Source organism: Miscanthus floridulus, chromosome 14, assembly GCF_019320115.1.
Source record: "Miscanthus floridulus cultivar M001 chromosome 14, ASM1932011v1, whole genome shotgun sequence".
In the NCBI taxonomy this organism is placed as follows: domain Eukaryota; kingdom Viridiplantae; phylum Streptophyta; class Magnoliopsida; order Poales; family Poaceae; genus Miscanthus; species Miscanthus floridulus.
Genome location: NC_089593.1, coordinates 75,782,575 through 75,799,645, shown reverse-complemented (window position 1 = coordinate 75,799,645; position 17,071 = coordinate 75,782,575). Strand labels below are relative to the sequence as shown.

The following is a 17,071-nucleotide window of genomic DNA, read 5'->3' as shown; positions in this document are numbered from 1 at the left end:
GGAGAGTGACGACTCTCCGATACCTCAGGAAAACATCACCATGTTCCTTTCCCTCTCTTTACTTTAAGCATTTATATTTGAACAATTTATTTTATGTCTTTACATTTCTAGAATTGCCATGCTAGAGTATGATTGAAACCTAGGGTGCAAAACTTTTATGCTGAAGAACAATAGAAACACATTCTAGGCACAAGGGGTGAAGTGGGCTAAGTATAGGACTTAATTATTTCAAAAAGTTAGAATTAGCCCAATTCACCCCTCTCTTGGGCATCTTGATTCTTTCAACAGGCTAGTTCGAGTGGGGCCCTGGATTCCTGTTCATGGGGGTTTGACATGGGTCAGCTGGTGACCAACTCCAGATTTCTAGCGGCCAGTCCATATAGTTCTTGGGTCTGTTCGACCGGCCCCAAGGGCTCATTGCCTTTCTTCAAGGAAAAACCATGGACTGTGCACCAGCCAAGACTCGAACGTGGGTCGGGATGCCCGCAGCGCTCATGCACCTAGGTACTGGCCGCTAGCGAGCCCATCCCTTACCACCCCTCACTCTAAAGGTGCCCTGGAGCGGTTGTGAACCCGTCAGTGGGCCAACGTTTGAACTCCTAGGCCTTAATGGGCCGTGAGAGCGTTTTCAAATCCGTATCTGTACTTACCTACGGCGGTTTTTGGCCCGTCAAGGGGTCGAACCGCTGTTTGGCATGCCCTTTGAGGAGCGGCCAGGGGTGGCGTGTGCATGATTCCCGGAGAGGAGAAGTGAGGGGGTGTGGTGGGCGCATCGATCCAGGTGGACGGTTCGCCTCCCGCTCCGCCTTCCCTTATAAATAGGGGCATTTCCCTTCGCTTTTCGGTACACATAACCGCAGCCACGCCTTCTCCGCTTCTTCGCCACCAACACTTTAAATCTTTCATCCTCGCTCTTGCACCGCCAACAAAATCCTTGTTCCTCTGCCCTTGCTCTTCCACCATCCGCAAAGCTTTTGTTCCCCCGCATTTGCCTCCCATGGAGTCATGGTATTGTTCTGAAGTCACCCATGCACGCATGGAGGGCCTTGTCAAGCGCGGCCTTCTCTGCGAGAGGACTGATGCAGTGGAGTGGCTTGTGCCTGGTCGTGAGGAGGTGCCGCTGCCGCCCGATGGCTCCGTCATGTCTTTCGTGCCCTTCCACGAGCACAGACTCATGATTCCTCCCCACCCATTCTTTATAGGGCTGCTGCACCACTACCAGATTGAGCTGCAGCACTTGAACCTAAACGGGATCCAGCACATCACGGCATTCATCGCGCTGTGTGAAAGGTACCTAGGAATCGAGCCCCACTTCGAGTTGTGGAGATCCATGCCCCTGCAAAAGAACAAGAAGAGGGACATGCCGGTGCCGATGGAATGCGCGAGCATCCACCTTTGGGGGGCACTGAGCAGCAGAGTACATGCCCTGCCAGCTCTCCAGATCCAACAAGGGGTGGCATGCATTGTGGTTCCATGCGAAGAACGACGCCGCCGCCCCTTTGCTAGATTTCACTGGGCGCCTCATTGAAGAGGCGCCACTGGTGTGGTCGTGGGGGCCTTGTAAGGAAAATGGACCCTTGGCCCATTTACTTTGGATTTTGGTGTTTGATGACCAACACAACCAAATTGGACTAATGAATTTGCAAGTGTTTGTTTTGTAGTTCAATAGGGTGCAAGACGTGACTTGGACGAAGGCGACGTGATGATCCGATGATCAACACCTCAAGCAAGACCTTAGAAGCACAAGAGAAGACCTAAGAGATCAAGCAAAGTCCAAGCATGAAGATTGGAACCAAGCCGTACGCAAGATCGCGAAGAAATGAGTTCACTGTGGTGACCGGACGCTGGACAAGCGACCGGACACTGTGACCGGATGCTAGGCAAGTGGCTCAGCAGACAGGCGACCGGACGAAGGACAGCAGCGTCCGATCGAGTACAGAGAGGTTCCAGAGCGGCAAATCTACGACCGGACGCGTCCGGTGGCAGGCGACCGGACGCTGGCCAGCGTCCGATCAGCATATTGCCGGCTCAACGGTCGGGATGACCGGACGCGTCCGGTCAGGATGATTCAGCGTCCGGTCAGTAGCACTTTCGCGGGAATTCGACCCCAACGGCTACTTTCTTAGTGGGGCTTATAAATACAACCCCCAACCAGCCATTTGAGAGGTGTGGAGCTGAGGAAACATACCAAGGGTGTTGATACACCATTTGAGTGATCTCCACATGCATAGTGCTTAGTATTTTATTAGGTGATTAGCATAAGTGCTTTGCGAAGTGCTTAGGTTGATTAGACCACCCTTATGTGCTTGCTCTAGGTGTTTGCCTAGTGTTTAAGTGAGGTTTGCATACCTCTTGCCACCCCGTGCTTGCGAGCACAAGTGTTGTACATCGAAGGGGCTTTAAGTCTTGCGAGATCACACCAACCGCGTTTGTGGTGTGGCCACCACCGTGTACCAGAGGGAACAAGACCCACGGTGTTTTGGCCGAAAGCTTGATAGTGAAGACAGCAGGGAGCATCCAGGAGAGGCTTGCTGAGAGGCACATCGGAGACCCACTTGCGCGTGGGGAAGGCCCGAGGCTATCCACGGAGGTACCCGACTGGGAGCTTGGCCCTTGTGAGGGAATCCTTGCGAGGGGCTCCAACGAGGACTAGGGGGAAGCTTACGCGCTTCTCGATACCTCGGTAAAAATACCGGAGTCATCGATAGGAGTTTGCATATCTCTACCTTGCTCTTTAGCTTCCGCATTTACATTGATTATTTTACTATATTTGCGGTAGAGATAGCAACACTCTAGCAAAACCATAGTTGCACATCTAGATAGCTTATCTATTGCATAGGTTTTGCTAGGGTTAGAAAAAGAGGCCATAGTTTAGAGTTAGAATTTTAAGTTACCTAATTCACCCCCCCCCTCTTAGGCATCACGGTCCCTTCAACTGGTATCAGAGCTAGGTTGGCTCATATTTGGACCTTAGGCTTAACCGCCGTTGAGCCGACACTATTGTAGAGTGGTTGGGATGGATACCGCTAGGCCTCCACAATTTGATGGCACTAACTTCCCATACTATAAAGCTAGAATGGCTTGCCACCTTGAGACGGTTGATTTGGGTGTATGGAGAGTCACTCGTGACGGGATGAAACCCATCAAGAATCCCGAAAAACCCACAAAGAGTGATGAAAAAGAAATGTACTTCAATGCTAGAGCTAAAAATTGCTTGTTTGAATCACTTAGTATGGATGTTTTTAACCAAGTATTCACTTTAAATACGGCACATGAAATTTAGTTAAAACTCCAAGAGCTCCATGACGGCACAAGCAATGTCCGTGAGCAAAAACATTGTCTAGCAAAGCAAAACTATGATTCCTTTACTATGAATGATGATGAGCTTATTCGTGATATGTATTCTCGTTTGAATCTAATTATCAATGAGCTCCATTCTATCGGATTATTAAAGCTAGATGATGCGGACATCGTGAGGAAGATCATCTTCGTGCTACCACAAAAGAAATATGCAAGCATCATCGCCATCCTTCACAACATGGAGGACTTAAGCAATATGACCCCAGGCATAGCCATTGGCAAGTTAGTGGCATTTGAAATGTCACGTAAGATGGGGCAAGAAGAAGCTTCTTCATCAAGCAAAGGCAAAGCTCTCGCTTGTAGCGAGAAGAAAAAGATGAAGGGCAAGAAAGTTGAGTCAAGCTCAAGCTCAAGCTCCTCAAGTGAAGAAGAAGAAGATGAGGATGATGATGATGATGAACAAGAATCAAGTGATGATGATCAATCTTCCTCCTCCACCTCCGACCTTGATGAAGAATCAATCAAACTTATCAAAAAGGTGGAGAAGATGATCGTAAGGCTCAATGTCAAGGGTCTGCCCATCCAAATTCAAGACCTCGTTTTCCCTAATCAAAGAGACGAGCAAAGAAAGAAAGGATGCTATGGATGCGGCGAGTTGGGGCACTTTGTGGAAGTTTGTCCAAACAAGCCCACACCTAAGGCAAAGAAGAAGGCGTGCAAGAACAAAGCCCTCACATCAATAAGGTCATGGGATGATTCCTCAAGTGAAGAAGATCATCACAAGAGGCGAGGGAGCAAGCACTCATCATCAAGCTCTTCTCGTGTGTGCCTTATGGCACGAGGTAATGAAAGCTCATCCTCTAGTGAGAGCGATAGTGATGATGATTTGCCTTCTTATAATACAATTGTGCAACAAAATCTTAAATATGCTAAAGTTTGCACTAGTCAACAAAAGAAGCTCAAAAATTTAAAAGAAGAGCTAGGTAGTTCACAAGAAGCATACAAAAATTTGCTTGAACAATATGAAAACTTTGCAAATCTTAATGTTGAACTATCTACTAAAATTGAGCAACTTAAGGCTAGTGCAACAACAAATGCATGCACAATCAATGATGAGCAACTTTTAAAGAAAAATGAAAAATTAAAAGAAAAGTTAGCTAGCTCACAAGAAGCATATAATAGTTTGCTTGCTAAAATGGAAACCATGTGCAAACATTGTGATGAGCTAACAAATAAAGTTGCTAATCTTGAAGCCGTTAGCACAAACCCCACCAAGGCATCTAAAAAGAAAAGTTCTACCTTTAACATGTCTAAAAAGGATGCCTCTACTTCTTGTAATGATTTATGTTTAGACTCACCTTTGTGCAACCAAGTTTGTGTTGAGAAAGTTATTGTAGATACATGCACACAAGAGGTTGCAAAGGAGAATGAGCAACTCAAGCAAGAAGTAGCTTGCCTCACCAAGGACTTGACTCAAGTGAAAGGCAAGGCGAAGCAAACCTAACTTCATCAAGATAACACCGTCAAGGGAGTGAAGAAGCTTGATGAAGGACAAACCATGGTTTGTTACATGTGCCACAAGAAAGGTCACAAGTCCTATGAGTGCAAGGTGAAGAATGGGGGAGGAGCAAAGAAGAAGGAGAAAAAGCAAACAAGCAAGCTCTCCAACACCTACACCAACAAGGTGGACAAGAAGGCCTCCACACCTTATCTCTTGAAGAAGAAGAAAAATGATAAGGTGGTGGCCATCAAGGTGAACAAGCAAGCCAACAATGGGGTCAAACGCTTTTGGGTGCCAAAGGAAATCATTTCCAACATGAAGAACACCAAGAAGGTTTGGATCCCGAAAGGGAAGTGAGAAGTCGATCGGACTACGGGGAATTTGGAGACTTGGCAAAGTATGGGTGCATTTCATGGGGTGCATCATGATGGAATAAATTATTGCCAAGTAGGTTAGTGAATACTATGGACCCAATTTCCCCTTCCCATGTTAGGTAACTAGATGTCATTACTTTCAATTAGTATTCATTTCAATTAGTATTATTTTTTCAATTGATATACTCTTAAAGCATCTAGTTAGTTTTCATGCCTATGTTTGCATTTACATGCTTAATTTTTTTTGTTATGCATTCAATAGGTATATCATATGGTAGGCTTGCTCGGTTTCTTTATCAACCCTTAGAGCAAACCTACACGGTTTAAAATTGTTTAGAAGCACGGCACATAGCTTGCTTTACAATTATTTATCAAATATGTGCCAAAGACCAAATTGTAGATAATCTCTCCCAAATATCATCTTTCAAGTGGTATTTTGATACTTAAATCAATGTGCACAAATTTTATAAGTATTCAACACTTGTGTGCACATATTTAGGGGGAGTAATTCTACAACTTGGATGCTTTGAGACTAACACTTGTTCAAATGGTATCAATTTTTTCAAAACCTATCACATGTGTAGTAGTCTCATTGTAAGGAAATTGGAGTCCCTGAAGTTAAGCATCATTCTTCAATTGGCATCATCATGTTGATTTCATTTCATATTTATATGCTTTCTCCATGCATTATATAGATTAAACTCTCTTGTACAATAAATTGTTAATTATGCATATGCTTTACTTTCTACCATATGTATGCATATATTTAGGAGGAGCTTAGTCTATATAATGTGAAAGTCAAATTTTGTGATCCATTTTCACTCTATACATAAAGGATCACGAAATTTGACCCTCCCTTGTGCTACAAATGTCTTCCTTTTTGGCGTTTGATGCCAAAGGGGAGAATTTGAAGGACCAAAGGCAAGCATCAAGTTGATGTCTACAAGTGGTAATGGTCCGAGAAAGGTAGGAAAGTGAATTATGGATTAGTCTAAGTAATGGGAGATTTTTTTTAGAAAGCTAGGCTTTAATCCATAATATCATATGGGGACATTTGCAAGGGCAAGACAAGCTTTTTAGTAAAGTTTCAATTAGTATCTATCAATTAGTATCATATAACCTTGCCCTTTGCATTGCATCCTAGCAAGTAGGTAGTTTTTAAAACTTCTAAATTCTTATTATTTGCTTGCTTTGGTCATGTTGGCATCAATCACCAAAAAGGGGGAGATTGTAAGGAAAATGGACCCTTGGCCCATTTACTTTGGATTTTGGTGTTTGATGACCAACACAACCAAATTGGACTAATGAATTTGCAAGTGTTTGTTTTGTAGTTTAATAGGGTGCAAGACGTGACTTGGACGAAGGCGACGTGATGATCCGATGATCAACACCTCAAGCAAGATCTTAGGAGCACAAGAGAAGACCCAAGAGATCAAGCAAAGTCCAAGCATGAAGATTGGAACCAAGCCGTACGCAAGATCGTGAAGAAATGAGTTCACTGTGGTGACCGGACGCTGGACAAGCGACCGGACACTGCGACCGGACGCTGGGCAAGTGGCTCAGCAGATAGGCGACTGGACGCTGGCAGCAACCGACCGGACGCAGGATAGCAGCGTCCGATCGAGTACAGAGAGGTTCTAGAGCAGCAAATCTGCGATCGGACGCGTCCGGTGGCAGGTGACCGGACGCTGGCCAGCGTCCGATCAGCATATTGCCGGCTCAACGGTCGGGACGACCGGACGTGTCCGGTCAGGACGATTCAGCGTCCGGTCAGTAGAAGTTTCGTGGGAATTCGACCCCAACGGCTACTTTCTCAGTGGGGCTTATAAATACAACCCCCAACTGGCTATTTAAGAGGTGTGGAGCTGAGGCAACATACCAAGGGTGTTGATACACCATTTGAGTGATCTCCACATGCATAGTGCTTAGTGTTTTATTAGGTGATTAGCATAAGTGCTTTGCAAAGTGCTTAGGTTGATTAGACCACCTTTATGCGCTTGCTCTAGGTGTTTGCCTAGTGTTTAAGTGAGGTTTGCAGACCTCTTGCCACCCCGTGCTTGCGAGCACAAGTGTTATACATCGGAGGGGCTTGAAGTCTTGCGAGATCACACTAACCGCGTTTGTGGTGTGGCCGCCACCGTGTACCGGAGGGAACAAGGCCCGCGGCGTTTCGACCAGAAGCTTGATAGTGAAGACAGCGGGGAGCATCCAGGAGAGGCTTGCTGAGAGGCACATCAAAGACCCACTTGCGCATGGGGAAGGCCCGAGGCTATCCACAAAGGTACCCGACCAGGAGCTTGGCCCTTGTGAGGGATTCCTTGCGAGGGGCTCCAACGAGGACTAGGGGGAAGCTTGCACGCTTCTCGATACCTCGGTAAAAATACCGGAGTCATCGATGGGAGTTTGCATATCTCTACCTTGCTCTTTAGCTTCCGCATTTACATTGATTACTTTACTACGTTTGCGGTAGAGATAGCAACACTCTAGCTAAACCATAGTTGCACATCTAGATAGCTTATCTATTGCATAGGTTTTGCTAGGGTTAGAAAAAGAGGCCATAGTTTAGAGTTAGAATTTTAAGTTACCTAATTCACCCCCCTCTTAGGCATCACGGTCCCTTCAGGCCTCCCGAGAAGGAGAAGAGGAGGCTATGCGACCTTCTTGATGCCATCGCGTTCCTCAAGGACTATGACCTTTGTGGGGTTGGCATCTTGGGGGCATATCACGTGAGGAGGGTGGCCCCGCTGATGGCCCTTGTCCTCCCGCTATACGGGATGATGCCCGACGTGCAGCTTGATGGGACCGCACTTGCCCAGGTGCTGCTTCATGATAGTGAGGTCATGTAGCATATCAAGGAGGCGATGGATGAGTTTGACGCCATGTCCCAATCCTAGGGCACCCCACGATGTGGCCGGATGCGGGCTTCGTCGAGCTATCGGTGGGATTGGGCTTCCGGACCTCCGTTGCACCGCTGTCGGAGCATGTGGTCGTGAGGGCGGTGAACCACATCATCGATGAGAAGAAGAAGAAAGTCAAAGACAACAAGAAGGCGAGGTAGTGGGCGAAGCTGGACCGAGGAAAGTGGCGGCAAGGCTTGGATAATGAAGAGGAAAAAGAAGAAGAAGAAGGCTTTGGGTCCCTCGTCTAATAGGATGACCTAGGTGGAGCAGACAAGGACCCATCCTTGCCAGCGGGGCCCTTCCCATGGTATGCCATGGGGCAAAAGGGAGAGGGTGCGCCTTGGCGGGAGGAGGAAGGCATGCTCCCGGAGCCGGTGATGACCGACCGTCCTACTCTGACCAAACCTCCCGAGCTGAGGGAGGGCCCGAAGCGGCAACACGCCAACGAGGAGTAGCCAAGCTTGGGTGGACTGACCCTGAAACATCATCGCCTGGTGGCACCGAGGTTAGTTTAAGAGCATCTCCGTTCTTTCATTTTGAATGATTTTTGTAGTGAACTAATCGCTGTATCCTCCGTAGCATTATAGGAAGTGGGACTCGCCTGAGGCTCACGCCGAAGAAGACCCTTGCCATCCAGCTGACGCACCAGGAGCTAGCTAACTCTACATCGGAGGTCAGCGAAAGGGGCTCAACCGGTGGATGCATCCACGGGGGAGTGGACGGAGGAGGGCACGTCTGGGGCACCCGTAGTAGGTGAGGCATGGCTAGGTGTAGCCATGATGTCAAAGGCGGGGGTAGTGCAGCTGGAGCCATCCTCTGGATAGGTGGCCATGCCCGTGGCAGGGTGGGCGGAAGAGGGTGCACCTGAGGCGCCCTCAGCAGAAGCGGCGATGGGGCAGGCCTCCGTGTCCATGCTGCACACCCCTCTACTATCAGAGGGGCCGCTCTGGAGGAGCTGCCTCTACCAGAGGGGTCAGCGTTGGCTAGAGTCGGTGCGGAGCCATCCCGTTCTCTGGTCTGGGCGAGCGGCGACCCATACGAGTGGGGAGGATCGCCGATCTGGTGGGAGGACTCACAGAGCCGGGAGGCGACGCTTTTCGCCCTTGATGACGCTGTAGAGGAGAGGGAGTGGGGGAGCATCCACACAGAGGTTGGGACCATGGTTAGTGCCCTGTCCATCGCGCTGGGTTTGCTACGCGATGTCGTCGTCCTAGTTAGCCAGGTATGAGGCAGTCATGCTTGCGATGCTCATTTTCCCTTTCCATGCTTCTAAGACTTGTTCTCTACGTAGGTCCATATGGGTCACAACCAGGAGAAGTCCCGGTTCCTTCATCGTGAGAGGGGCATTTGGGACCGCCTTGCTGAGGAGGCATGGCAGAATGAGGAGCTGGCTGTATAGCTCGCTGCCACCCGCTAGGAAGTGGCCGAGCTTGCTCCCGCTGCCTAGGAGCTAGCTGACCTTTGGGTCAAGGAGAAGGACGTCCGCGAGGCTAGGGAAAAACTCATGGCGCTAATCGAGAGGGAGCGTGCGGATGATGCAAAGGCTGAGCAGCTATGGAAGGAGAGGGAGGACCTACTCCAAACCATAGAGGAGCTCCTCACGGAGTGTGACTTGGCCTGCCAAGAGCGCGCCGACGCCCAGCAGCGGATTGTCCTCCTTGAGGGTGAGCTTTAGGGGGAGAAGGACCTAAAGGTCGCTTCCAAGGGCATGTCTGCCCAGCTCGCCACGGAGGTCAGTCAACGCTAGGAAGAGGTCCAGCGCTTGGAGGCCAAGGTGACCCAGCAGCGTAGTGAGGAGCACAAGCTCCAAGCAGATGTGGACGGTAAGCTTCTGGTTTCCCCTACTGTCTTTCACCCTAGAATCCGTGGTGGGCCCTTTGACATGATCAGAGTGTGATTTTGGTAGGTCTCGACAATAGGCTTGGCGTGGAGGTGGTGAAGAGCCGTGGCTTGGAGAGAGAGCTCAGTGAGGTGAATGCCTCCCTCCTGAAGAAGAGCGATGAGCATGACACCTTACGCATCGCCGTCCAGCTAGTCTGCGATGACCTCGAGCTAGCCCTAGCATAGGAGACGAGCTCGCTCGTGGTCCACATCGTCTGAATCATGGACCAGGCGTGCGAGATGGCGAGGGACACACTCTGCTTCGGAGTTCATTGGTTGTTTGCGATCGCTCATTCTCATTACAAGAACATCGATCTGGTGATGATGAGCCAAGGCTTTGCGCCCGGCTACTTCAAGCTTGAGGTAGAGGATATCGAGGAGTCAGTGGCCCCCTGGCGCAAGACCTATCTGCCAAGTAGTGGTCTTGTAATAAATGGATGAGTTTTTAAATTATGTTATGGTTGAACAAACTTTTGTTTTTTTGTCCCTTTTTATAAAAAGGTTATTGTGTTTTGACCCTTTCCTTGGTTCAGGCTGCAAAGCTTGGGATGCTGGTGAAACAACTCGAATCACACTATTGAGCAAAAACACCATAGCCGTTAAGGCGTAGGTTTCTTGTAGTCCAATAAGTTTTACTCAGCGTTTGTTTCCACAGCCTTTACTTTGAGATCTTAACGTGAGGAGGGGTCGGGCGCAAAGAATGTTTCTGAGTAGATATACTCTTATCAGCCCTTGAGTGATGCCCGACCCCTTGCCACTGCTGGGGTCGGGTGTCACTAAAGATTAAGGAAACAATAGCGAAACTGATAAGAAAAAATGTTTTCGTATTTTAGAAACATTATTCTTAAGTACATGCATAGCTAGGGGTAAAAGTGACATAGCTGTTCAATGTTCCATGCATTGGTGAAGACTTTGCTTTCGATGGACTTGAGCTTGTAGGTGCCTGGTCGGAGCACCTCCGCGATGATGTATGGTCCTTCCAATGGTGGAGAAAGCTTATGGTAGTTCTTGTTGCTCTAGACGAGGCAGAGCACCAAGTCCCTAATGTTGAAGGCCTAACCCCACACCTGATGGCTGTGGTACCGGTGCAATGCTTGCTGGTACTTGGCCGAGCGGAGGAGGGCAACGTCGTAGGCATCATCGAGCTGGTCCTGGCATCCTCGAGGGACGCCTTGGCCCCTTGTTCGTTGTATGCCCTGATCCTTGGTGCTCTATAGTCGAGGTTGGTTCAGAGACTGCCTTGCAACCATAGACCATGAAAAAGGCATGTAGCCGGTCACCTGGCTTGGGGTTGTCCTCAAGCTCCAGAGCACCATGGGAAGCTACACGACTCATCGTCCACCGAACTTGTTTAGCTAGTTGAAGATCCTAGGCTTGAGGCCTTGCAGGACCATGTCGTTTGCGTGCTCAACCTGCTCATTCATGCAGGGGTGGGCCATGGCGGCCTAGTCGATGTAGATGTGGTAGTCATCACAGAACTAGAGGAATTCCTTCCTAGTGAACTGTGTGCCGTTGTCCGTGATGATCGAGTTTGGGACTCCGAAGTGGTGGACAATGTCGAGGAAGAACTGCACGGCTTGCTCGGACTTAATCATGGAGATCAGTCAAGCCTCTATCCACTTTTTGAACTTGTCTACGATGATGAGCAAGTGTGTGTAGCGCCCGGGCGCTCTTTTGAGAGGCCCGACCAGATCGAGCCCCTAGACCACGAACGACCACATGATGGGGATCGTCTAGAGTGCTTTGGCCAATAGATGGTTTTGATGAGCGTAATATTGGCACCCTTGGTAGGTGCACACAATGTGCTCGGCATCAGCCACTGTGGTCGGCCAGTAGAAGCCCTATCGGAACGCGTTTCTAACCAGGGTTCTAGATGTGGCCTGATGTTCGCAGACCCCACCGTGAAAGTCCTTTAGTAGTTGCCTCCCTTGTTCGATGGGAATGCAACACTGCAGGATCCTAGTGAGGCTTCACTTGTAGAGCTCCCCCTCGATAATGATGAAAGACTTGGCTCGGCGTGCGATCTGCTAGGCCTCTGTTTTGTCCATCGGGAGCACTTCGCAGTGGAGCCAATCGAGGTACGGGGTCCTCTAGTTAGCTAGAGGGTTAGGCTCCACCACCAAATCCTTGCCGACCTTCATGACTTCGGGGTCAGAAGGAGCAGGCGGGTGGCCAGCCCCTAAAAGCTCTAGTTTGGTTTTGGTGAATTGATGAAACCCTAAGTGCTAACCTAGTTTATCAAAGTGATTATGTGATAGGTAGCACTATTCCAAGTGATGAAGCAACAATGAAGATCATGATGATGGTGATGCCATGGTGATGATCAAGTGCTTGGACTTGGAAAAGAAGAAAGAGAAAAACAAAAAGCTCAAGGCAAAGGTGAAATTGATAAGAGCTTTTTGGTTTAAGTGATCGAGACACTTAGCGAGTGTGATCACATTTAGGATCGATAGCCATACTATTAAGAGGGGTGAAACTCATATCGAAATGCGGTTATCAAAGTGCCACTAGATACTCTAACTCATTGCATATGCATTTAGGATCTAGTGGAGTGCTAACACCCTTGAAAACTTTTGTGAAAATATGCTAACACGTGTGCATAAGGTGATACACTTGGTGGTTGGCACATTTGATCAAGGGTGGTGAAGTTTAGGGTCAAAAGGAGAAATTTCGTATTGACCAGACTCTACCTTGGGTAGTGACCGGACTCTGACCCTGTGTCTGGTTAGTGGCGCACAGTGAAGGCCACCCTCGGTCCCTTGACCAGACGCTGAAGAGAAAGAGAGACCAGACGCGCAGGGGGTGCGTCCTGTCACCTAGTGACATACACTAACACAAGCAACAGAGAGAGGCTCAGCTGATCGGACACAGGCCTAGGTCCGGTCATGAGCCACTGGACGTGGCTGATCGTTAATTTCCGCCTCTGAAACCTTACTGGAAGTGACCGGATGCTAGGTGATTGTATGTCCGGTCCTACACTACAGTGCATCCGGTCGCAACTTAACATGTGGTGCGAAGTTGACTAGCCGTTAAGATCGGGCGCTCAGCATTTGAGGCTGATGACATGTGGTGAGCATCGGGCGATCAGACATTGGGGTCCTACGTCCGGTCAACCTGACCAGCGTGTCTGGTCAGCCCATGTTTTAGAGGAATGAGGAGCCAATGGCTCTATTTCATTGGGGGCTCTATTTAAAGGCGTGTGGCTAGCTCTAGCTCACCCTCTTGGCCATTTACATTGACATAGCAACCTTGTGAGCTTAGCCAAAGCCCTCCCACTCATCTCCATCATTGATTCATCATCTTTGTGAGATTGGGAGAGAATCCAATTGCATTGCTTGAGTGTTTGCATCTAGACACACTTGGTGTTTGTGTTTTGTTGCGGGATTCGCTTGTTGCTCTTGGTGGTTGCCACCACCTAGATGGCTTGGAGCAGCAAGGATCGTTGAGCGGAGGTTGGTGATTGTCTTTGGTTTTAATCGTGGTGATTGTGAGGGGTTCTTGACCTTTCCCCGGCGGAGAGCCAAAAGGTACTCTAGTAAATTGCTTATGGCTTGTGTGATCCTCATCTTGTGTTGGTTGTGCGACACCCTATTGAGGGTTTGGTGTGTGATGCCAATTAGCACGTGAACCTCCAAGTGAGTGAATTACCACAATGAGGACTAGCTTGTCAGCAAGCAAGTGAACCTCGGTAAAAAAATATTGTGTCATCATTTGATTCCGAGGTGATTGGTCTTCATTGTTGTAATTGATTGGTTCATTCCTCAACTCAGTGGTATAACCATCTTGCTCTTTCTCTCTTTATATTACCGCAAACTAGTTGTCAAGCTCTTTAGTGTAGCTAGTCATGAGAGCTTGTTAGTTTGGTTAATGTGGCTCTTTAGTTAGCCTTTGAGAGCACACTAACTTAGTATAGTGACATAGCCATTGTGTGGATAGAGACTATAGAAACTAGAATTGTGATAGGTGGCTTGCATTTTTAGTAGCCTAGCGCAACACTCGCTTCGTCTCATATTTGTCTAACCGGTTTGCTAAGTGTTGTTGAAGAAATTTTAAATAGGCTATTCACCCCCCTCTAGACATTAGGACCTTTTAGCCCTCGAGCCTAGGGCAAGCAGCTCATCCTTGGTCTATCCCCATTCCTCATAGCTGACTGAAGGCTTGTGTTGATCACTAGTGAAGATGCCCATCAGCACCGGCTCTCGGCTGGATGCCATCTTTGCCAGCATGTCGACCGCCTCGTTGAGCCACCTCAGGATGTGATTGAGTTCGAGGCCATCGAATTTGTCCTCTAGCTGGCAGACTTCTTGGTAGTAAGCAACCATCTTGGTGTCGTGGTGGCTTGACTCCTTCATGATTTTACCGATGACCAGCTATGAGTCGCCTCGGACGTCAAGCCATTGGATGCCCAACTCAATGGCGATGCATAGGCCATTGATGAGCGCCTCATATTTGACCACATTGTTGGAGGCAGGAAATGGAGGCGGACCACGTACTTCATGCGTATCCTGAGGGGCGAAACGAAGACCAGTCCTGCGCTGATGCCTCTCTTCATTAGTGACCCATCGAAGTACATCATCTAGTACTCTTGGTCGATGGCTGCTGGCAGCATCTGAACCTCGGTCCATTCCGCAACGAAATCATCTCATGCTTGGGATTTGATGGCCGTCCAAGGGGCATACGAAATGCCCTGACCCATCAGCTCGAGTGCCGACTTCACAATTCTCCCTATGGCATCCTAATTTTGGATGACCTCGCCGAGAGGGAAGGACATCACAACCATCACCGGGTGTGACTCGAAGTAGTGACGCAGCTTCCTCTTGGCGATCAGGTCGACATACAAGAGCTTCTGGATTTGTGGGTAGCTAGTCTTGGAATTGGACAAGACCTCACTAACGAAGTATATGGGGAGCTACACTTTAAGGGCGTGTCCCTCTTCCTCCCGCTCTACCACCAGGGCGGCGCTGACCACTTGTGTGGTGGTCGCAATGTAGTGCAAAAGCGGCTCTCCATCAATCGGTGGGACCAGGATTAGGTCTTTTGTTAGGATTTCCTTAATTCTATCGAGTGCCTCTTGAGCCTCGGGAGTCCACGCAAACCGGTCAGTCTTCTTCAGAAGCCGGTATAGCGGGAGGCCTCGTTTGCCGAGGCACGAGATGAAACGGCTAAGCACGACAAGGCATCCCGTGACTCACTGTACCCCCTTTAGGTTCTGGATCGGGCCTATCCTTGTGATGGCTATAATCTTCTCCAGGTTGTCTTCGATGCCACGCTCAGAAATGACGAACCCAAGCAGCATGCCCCTCGGAACCCCAAAAATGCATTTTAGGGTTGAGTTTGATGCCATTTGCTCATAGTTTTATGAAGGTCTGCTCTAGGTCAGCTATGAGCTGGTCAGTCCATTTGGACTTAACGATGATGTCGTCTATGTAGGCCTCAATGGTTCGCCCAATGAGGTCTCTAAAACACTTGAGCATACATCGCTGGTATGTAGCTCCCATATTTTTAGACCGAAAGGCATTGTGACATAGCAAAACGATCTGAATGGGGTGATGAAAGAGGTCGTGAGCTGGTCAGACTCTTTCATCACAATCTGATGGTACCCAAAGTACATATCAAGGAAGCAGAGGGTTTTGCACCCTAAGGTTGAGTCGACTACTTGATCTATATGTGGCAATGGAAACAGATCCTTTGGACATGCCTTGTTGAGACCCGTGTAGTCAATATACATTCTCCATTTCATGTTCTTTTTTGTACAAGGATGGGATTGGCTAACCACTCAGGATGATACACTCCCTTGATGAATCTGACTGCTAAAAGATTTGTGATCTCTTTGCCGATGGCCCTGGCTTCTCCTCATCGAAGCGACGTAGGCGCTGCTTCAACGGCTTGGAGCCTAGCCTAATCTTCAAGGTGTGCTCAGCGACTTACCTTGGAATGCCCAGCATGTCTGAGGGCTTCCACGTGAAGATGTCTATGTTGGCGTGGAGGAAGTCGATGAGCGTACTTTCTTATTTGGAGGAAAGCATGGTGCCAATGTGGACTATCTTGCCCTCGAAGCTGCTAGGGTCTATGAGGACCTCCTTGATGCCCTCCATGGGCTCAAAAGATCTAGCCGACCGCTTGGAGTCGGGCGCTTCCTCGGTGGTCCCCTCCTTGATGACCGTGAGCTCCTCGGAGGCGATCATCGCCGAGGCATGCTCACAGCACTCAACTTCGCACTCATAAGCGCGCTAGAATGAGGTGCCAATGGTGATGACTCCACACGGGCATGGCATCTTGAGCTTCAGGTAGGTGTAGTTGGGGACGGCCATGAACTTCGTGTAGCATGGTTGTCCTAGGACAGTGTGGTAGGTTCTATGGAACCCAACCACCTCGAAGGTGAGGGTCTCCATCCTATAGTTGGTCAGATCCCCAAAGGTGATGGGTAGGTCAATCTGCCTAAGTGGTATGGCCTGTTTCCTCAGCATGATGCCATGGAAAGGAGCCTCGATCGGTTGGATGCATGACCGATAGATGCCCATGGCATCAAGTGTCTTCGCATACATTATGTTGAGGCCACTGCCTCCATCCATCAATACCTTGGTGAGCCGCTTCTTGCCGATGATCAGGTTGACCATGAGCGGATACCTTCCTGGCTACGGGATGCTTTCCAGGTGGTCGAATCAATCAAATGTGATGGTGGACTCCAACCATTGGAGGAATGACGGTGCGGCTGGCTCAGCCAAGTAGACTTCACGACGCACAATCTTTTGGTGGTGCTTGGAGTCGTAAGCCACCGGTCCACCAAAGATCATGAGGAAGCCATGTAGGGTTAGAAAACCGCCATCCTTCCCCTTAGCGTTGTCTGTCGCTAGCTCTGGCTTCTTCCTCTGGTTCCCTTTGTCAGAGCTGCCAGATAGGAAGCACTTCATGAGGGCATAGTCCTTGTATAGATGCTTGATGGGGAAGGCGTGATTCAAGCATGGCCCTTCAAGAAGCTTCTCGAAGTGGTCGGGGGCATTATCGATGGGTGCTCGTCCACCTTTCTGCTCAGCAATGGCCATGAGTGAGCCCTCGTGCTGCTACTTGCTCTTCTTCTTGTTGGGGCGGTTGGAGGTGCCCTTGCCGACATCCTC

General features: G+C 49.0%; 1 protein-coding gene across 1 annotated transcript; it reads right to left on the bottom strand.

Annotated features, from left to right (window-relative positions):
- Nucleotides 1-16,186: 16,186 nt before the first annotated feature.
- On the bottom strand, nt 16,187-16,573 carry LOC136503775 (uncharacterized). Its single transcript, XM_066498744.1, has one exon. The coding sequence runs from the start codon at nt 16,571-16,573 to the stop codon at nt 16,187-16,189; it is 387 nt and encodes a 128-aa protein (XP_066354841.1).
- Nucleotides 16,574-17,071: the final 498 nt, after the last annotated feature.

What these genes read in the sequence shown, in the direction of transcription:
- LOC136503775 (XM_066498744.1), bottom strand. Translation starts at nt 16,573, where the DNA reads ATGGTCAACCTGATCATCGGCAAGAAGCGGCTCACCAAGGTATTGATG.